The sequence below is a fragment of the Tachypleus tridentatus genome, chromosome 9 (assembly GCF_004210375.1).
Source record: "Tachypleus tridentatus isolate NWPU-2018 chromosome 9, ASM421037v1, whole genome shotgun sequence".
Lineage (NCBI taxonomy): Eukaryota > Metazoa > Arthropoda > Merostomata > Xiphosura > Limulidae > Tachypleus > Tachypleus tridentatus.
Genome location: NC_134833.1, coordinates 131,921,238 through 131,928,186, shown reverse-complemented (window position 1 = coordinate 131,928,186; position 6,949 = coordinate 131,921,238). Strand labels below are relative to the sequence as shown.

Genomic DNA, 6,949 nt, shown 5'->3' with positions numbered 1-6,949 from the left:
CATGATCTGGGGTGCTTTCTCCTTCCATGGAACAATGGAGCTTCAGGTTACACAGAGGCGTCAAACAGCAACTGGCTACATTGGCATGTTGGAAAGAGCATCCTTATTGACTGAAGGCCCTTGCTCGTGTGGAAATGACTGGATCTTTCAGCAGGACAATGCTCCAATCCACAATGCCCGCAGGACAAAGGACATTTTCATGGCGAATAACGTGATTCTTTTGGACCATCCAGCATGTTCGCCCGAACTGAACCCCATTGAAAATGTTTCGGGGTGGATGGCAAGGGAAGTCTGCAGAAATGAACGTCAATTTCAAACAGTGCATGATCTTCGTGAAGGCATCTTTAGCACCTGGAATAACATTCCAGCTAGCCTTCTGCAAACGCTTATATCGACCATGCCAAAGCGAATGTTTGAAGTTATTCCCAATGACGGCCGTGCAACTCACTACTGAGACCACTTGTTGGCCATTTCCTACCCATGTTTAGAATTTCTTTTTGGTATAGTCTTAAACTTTTTTTTTTACTAGCTAGTATTTAGGCTAATTTCATAGTGTTCACATTTTCCCTATTAAATGCTAAAAAATGTTTTTCTTTATTTTCCCTTTTGTTATTTTCATCTTTCGAAGCTCTACTCAAATAAAGGGTTGAGTCTAAGAAGGCAAAATGCATATTTTTTCTTTATGTTCATTGGTTTACGATTTTGGCTAGCAGTGTATATAGTGGATACAGCTCATCAAATTGGGTGCATCCCAAATTAATAAAGAGAAATTCAACCACATGACTGTCGATACAAATTTAACTACCTTTCAAGAGCATCAGCTAGAAAAGTGGTACTATCCCTTACAGTGAATTCAAGTATGGAAAGAAACTAAACTCTAATCATGTACGTGGAATATAATCCAAGTAATTAGCTAGAGATGATAACTAATTACAGAGGACTCGCTCAAGTAAGTTTGTTTATTTTATGAATTTTGCTCGAAGCTACACGAGGGCTATCTGCGCTAGCCATCCCTAATTTAGCAGTGTAAGACTAGAGGGAAGGCACCTAGTAATCACCAACCATCGCCAACTCTTGGGCTACTCTTTTACCAATGAATAGTGGGATTGACCGTCACATTTTATCGCCCTCACGGCTGAAAGGGAAAACACGTTTGGCGTGACGGAAATTCGAACTCGCGATCCCCAGATTACGAGTCGAGCTCCCTAACCACGTAGCCATTGCTTAAGTGAGAAGCTAAAAATGTAACTGAGTACTCGGCATTCATCTCAGTTGAATGACTAGCAGTTGATAGTGTGTACAGACTTCCTTTATGACATGGCCAAGCGTGTTAAGACGTGCGACTCGTAATCTGAGGGTCGCCGGTTCGAATCTCCGTCACACCAAACATGCTCGACCTTTTAGCCGTGGGGGCGTTATAATGTGCGGTTAATCCCACTATTCGTTGGTAAAAGAGTAGCCCAAGAGTTGGCGGTGGGTGGTGATGACTAGCTGCCTTCCCTCTAGTCTTACACTGCTAAATTAGGGACGGCTAGCACAGATAGCCCTCGAGTAACTTTGTGCTAAATTTAAAAAAACAAACAAACAAACAAATCCTTTATGACAGTCACTACGTTCAGTGGTCATATGAAAACATACCAAACTAAGATGTTCGATTTTGAAACCAACTTACACAGAGAGTTATACCAGAAAGGCTTATCTGCGCACAGAAATCCCTATTTTAGAGCTGGCAAACTAGAAGGAAAAGAACTAGTTCTCACCGCCATCTCTCGTGCTACTCTCATGTATTCGAAAAGTGAGATTTGCTCGTAACTCATACAACACACCCACTGCAACGACGCAGGGAACGCGTTTTTGCCGCAACGGAATCCGATTCCTTTTCACCGCAGTAAATGTATCAGTTTAATTAAGTTTACTAAATGTAAGATTACTCAGTAGCCTTATAGACTATACTTTATTTTCTCAGTTTGCATATTTAACTCTTTAAAACTATTTTATTATCACTTAGATCTTCTTTTATTGTTGGCCCGGCATGGCTACGTGGGTTAAGGCGTTCGATTCGTAATCTGAGGGTCACGGGTTCGAATCTCCGTCGCACCAAACATGCTCGACCTTTCAGCCGTGGGAACGATATAATGTGACGGCCAATCCCACTTTTTGTTGGTAACAGAGTAGCCCAAGAGTTGGCGGTGGGTGGTGATGACTAGCTGCCTTCTCTCTAGTCTTACACTACTAAATTAGGGATGGCTAACGCAGATTGCCCTCGTGTAGCTTTGCGCGAAATTCCAAAACAAAACAAGCCCTTTATTGTCTACTTATCTACTTCAGTTAGTTATGGTATGGAAGACTTTAATGCGATCAAGAAATACCTCATGCTATTCGATATAGAGTGGAAAGCTTTTGTGTATCGTTTTGCACGAAAATTCAAAGCAAACAACCTCTGTGTGTTAGTTAAATTTAAACTCTCTTTCAATTTCCTTGTTGAACACATTTCCTTATTGTTAGTTGTTGTTTTCTTGGGGAAGGGGGTTTCAAATAATTAATCAAATGTTACTTCAGACTATTTCAGGCACTTCGAAGAACGTCTAATTACATCGTGTAACACAATACATGATCAGAGCATAAATAAGTTAATACACAAACTATATAATAACTACTTCTCTGTGGTTTGATGAAGTGAACAACATTATTTATTGTACACGAGACATAAATCAGTCGTTACCCCTGTTTATCCATTTTTCGAGTTCAATTAACAACAAGCTTCCGCTATACTCTAACAACTCACTCCTCTGTAAAAGTTGTACAGTATCAACTCCACCAGTTTATTTGTTTGTTTGTTTTTTTGAATTTCGCACAAAGCTACTCGAGGGCTATCTGTGCTTTGCCCAACACGGGTATCGAAACCCGGTTTTTATCGTTGTAAATCTGCAGACATACCCCTGAGCCACTGGGGGTCTACCAACGTAATGGAAACTATTTTCCTCAATGAAAGTAGAGAGAGCTGTTACAGTTAGGTTCGTTTTCACTATCATCTCGAAATTCACAAAATGTAAAATAAAAATAAAATCTAGGCTCGAATTTAGAATAAAAACTCAACTTCCCCTTAAATATATTAATATAATACTTATAAAGTTCGTTTTTTGTTTGTTATATATAATAAAGGCTTATGTCTCAACAGCCAATGCAAATAAGATTCCGCATATTTCAATTGTTCTAAAAGGTATTTATGGAATGTTTCTTTTCAATATAATAACTCATTAAAGGCTTATGTAAAGGCTTTTTTTTTCTGTAAAGAATTCAATAACTTTACATAACAAACTTTACAGTAATTCAAATTGATTACTCCCTTGTACCGGACACAGCAACAGGCCGGTTAATTTATGTTACGAGGTCGTGACGTCATTAGAAACAACCGCCCGTGTACCTGGTTCATTGACCGATTATTACGGGGATCTGAGGGACTGAGGAGAGCGAAAGTTAGTTAGATGACTGGACATGTTCTTGAACCGAGCGAAGCGCCAGCATGCCTGTCTTATGAATAACGACATTTTCAAGACTTGTTGTTGAAAGTAGACAAAGAAAACAGTATTTTACGCGTAAAAGCTTTTAATGACCTTTGGCCTCGTAGCATAGAAAAGGTTATCTTAGTTATATCGTTTGCAAAGTATACATACTACAATCTCAAAGTCGTCACCTTTGTGGAACAGTCAAACCAGAATTGGCACTATAGACAGTGTCTCACAGTTGCATGGAAACTACTGAATTATTGAAAGACTTCGCCCGACAAAAGGTCGAGACAATGTCGGGTCACGAGGACATAGTTCCTGCAAACCTTGGTGAGTGATACTTTCAATTTGAGTCCGAACTTCTACTTGTTTGAGCACGTGACTTCTTCTACCAATGTGGTGTTAGTTTGGAGTAACTCTGAGGTTACCACTCAGTGTGTCTCTTCTTAGATCACTTGATAAATTATAAAGGATTTTTCATTTGTCACAAAGACAATCAGTAAATGAATATATAATCAAATGCCCTATTTTAATTTGCTAAAAGAAACGCGTAGTTCGGGAAATACATCCATAAAAAATTAAAAAAATTTTGTTATTATTGTTTTACTCTGTATTCATCATATAAAAAATATTAGTTACCGATAACAGATTACACAATATTGCATTAGAAGGTAAACCTCGCATGTCGGTAAGACGAGAATTTTCATTTTAATGATTTAAAGGTCAGTTAACAATTTGGGCATTATATCATATATCATTGACGTGATATATGATATAATACTCAATATGGTTTACTGTATTCTTCTGTGTGTCTAGTATTTAATTTTACAACATCCATTCTCCCAAAACATTCAAATCTCTGAAGGAACAGAACTATTGTCCAAGTAGTTCGAATTCCAACGCCGAACATTACTTGCCATTTCAACCATGGAGGCGTTATAATATAACGATCAATTCCACTTTTCATTGGTAAAAGAGTAACCCAAGAGTTGGCAGTGGGTGGTGTTGACTAGGTTCCTTCTTTCTACTTTTTTACTTCTAAATTTGGAACGACAAGCGCAGATAGCTTTGAGCGAAATTCCACCAAACAAACATATAAATATTTCATGTGCGCAAAATAACAAAAGATGAACAAATTGATAGCATTCCAAATTAAACTTCCTGAAAAAGTAAAATTATTATGTTCTCAAAACCGTTGTACGTAATCAGGTTTTGACCTAGTGTTCCGTTTTTCGTTTAAGGAGATCAAATGCGATAATTTCAGGTTTTCGTGGAAACTCTTCTTATTTTCCACTAAGTAAACTTGGATATTTTTTTGTCACTGTTCATTTTATGAAATAAAAGTTGAAACCGTTAATTCCAGAGCGACTGCATGTATTTGAAGTAAACTAAACCTGGCTATGAAAACTGTTGATTTTCTATTTTGTGTCTAAAATCTTTGGTAAAATAATTAATTATCGTACAACATACAGTATGTATTGATTATAAATTAAAGTTATTTTAGGATTTGGCCCAGCATGACCAGGTGGTTACATGACCAAGTAGTTACAGCACTCGACTAGTAATCTGAAGGTCGTGAGTTCGAATCCCCATCACACCAAACATGCTCCCCCTTTCAGCCTTGAGGGTATCATAATGTAACGGTAAATCCCAGTATTCGTTGGTAAAACAGTAGCCCAAAGGTTCGCGGTAGGTGGTGATGACAAGCTGTCTTCCCTCTTGTCTTACACTGCTAAATAAGGAATGTTTAGCGCAAATAGCCCCCGGTAGGTTTTCACAAAATTAAAAAAAAAAAAATTTAAGGGTTTAATGTTATGGAAATTATGTCGAAACAAAAAGTCTGAGTTTCAATAATCGAAAATTGACTCTTTCCAACATGTGACATTTTCCTTTCTTTTGAACTAAAGCAGTTCCTCAAATTTGATTAACTTTCCAAGGAGTTAGACATGTAATGATTATTACACGATCGCATACTGCTAAACAAAGAAACAGGCTGTAACGGTTACTACATCTCATGTACTTCAACTGCTCGTTAACACATTTATAAAAAAAAGTAAAATGCCACCACAATTATTAGAACAGCCAATCATTGTTGCTTTAGGCCAAGCTCGTTATTAGGAATGGTCTATGCTTCGCTTTTTGTTGGCAAATCTGGCACAATGCAGAAAACCAGAAAATACGTAAATATGTAATCGCTTTATCTAACTAGGACAAAAGTAAAGAACATTGGTCTTTGTTTGCAGTTTAAAGCTATGCATAGTCATTCTACAAATATAATTTTAAACAAGTGCTACACAACCTTCAACATATGAAAAGAATAGTTTGATGACTACAAGTGGTATTATAATATTTATCTCGCATATATGGATATATATGAATATATATATCTCAAAATTATGTTTAGAAACGTTTTATCTGTTAACGCCTGTCAAACGTTTTCACGAAGTATTTTTGAAAATGGGATTTGATATGTTCAATACAACTTAAATGAGGCTTAACTTTATTTTTCCAAGAGAGTTTGACTGATATTTAATAACTGTTAATGACGATGTCTAGAAGTTCTCGAAACCTGCGAACTTGTTAAGTGCATAAAAATATCTAAAAAATATATCCTTGCAAACAGACAACAAACGAAAACCAAAAGCAAGCTGTTTCTTTTCCCAAAGCTAATGTTTTTCACAGTAACGTTATGGTAAAATATTCATATTGTATAATTTGAAACAAAAAGGCAACTACCCGAATGTGTTTTGATGGTTCTTTATGCATATATAAAGTAACACGTACCTGCTATATGTTGCCATGGAAACCTTGTCTTGCTGATGAGCGTGTGTGATGCCACGATATAGCAAAGCAGGCTGCTTTGAAGGCCAGTTGAACAGAAAAACAAGGTCTGTCTATTGATTTTATGACGCTGAAAATGTAACTATTTTGATGTGGCAAACTCCGAAACACTCCTACATTCATAAAAAGGAACGCTTTAGGTTTACAGATACTAATGAGTGTGGGTGTATGTTTATTCGCTTTTAATTTTGAATATCTTCATTTGCAACATTTTATTTTCATAAAGAGTACTGAGTTGTAAATTAAAGTTGATAATATTCTGACGGATATTGAAAGGATTGCAAATGTTTCCGGTGGTACTGCTTCAACTTCTACACATTTATGGAAAAACATGTATAAGAATTTAGATTTCCTAAATTTCTGAGCAAAATGTTTGTATTTCCGATCATCTTTCCTTATCCGGAATCCTTTATTTAAGCGTGTTTGCAATAGTTACGTAAGACCACTTGACTCGAATTGTGCTTCGAATTACCCACCTTTCTTCCATCAATATGAGCCCCTGCTGTTATTGTGTTCGTGCAAACATTAGAAAGCTGATAGTTCATGAAAGTATGTTTCTAGGTCAGACAATATCTCAGGTTTTTCACAGTTCAACACACAGT

General features: G+C 36.9%; 1 protein-coding gene across 1 annotated transcript in view; it reads left to right on the top strand.

The window, feature by feature from the left end:
• The first annotated feature begins 3,784 nt into the window (after window positions 1–3,784).
• LOC143226400 (nuclear hormone receptor E75-like) overlaps window positions 3,785–6,949 on the top strand; it is a 90,341-nt gene continuing 87,176 nt past the window's right edge. The window contains exon 1 of the mRNA XM_076457325.1: window positions 3,785–3,836. Coding sequence (XP_076313440.1) covers window positions 3,800–3,836 — 37 coding nt within the window. The 5' untranslated portion in view covers window positions 3,785–3,799. The remainder of the gene's footprint in view (window positions 3,837–6,949) is intronic.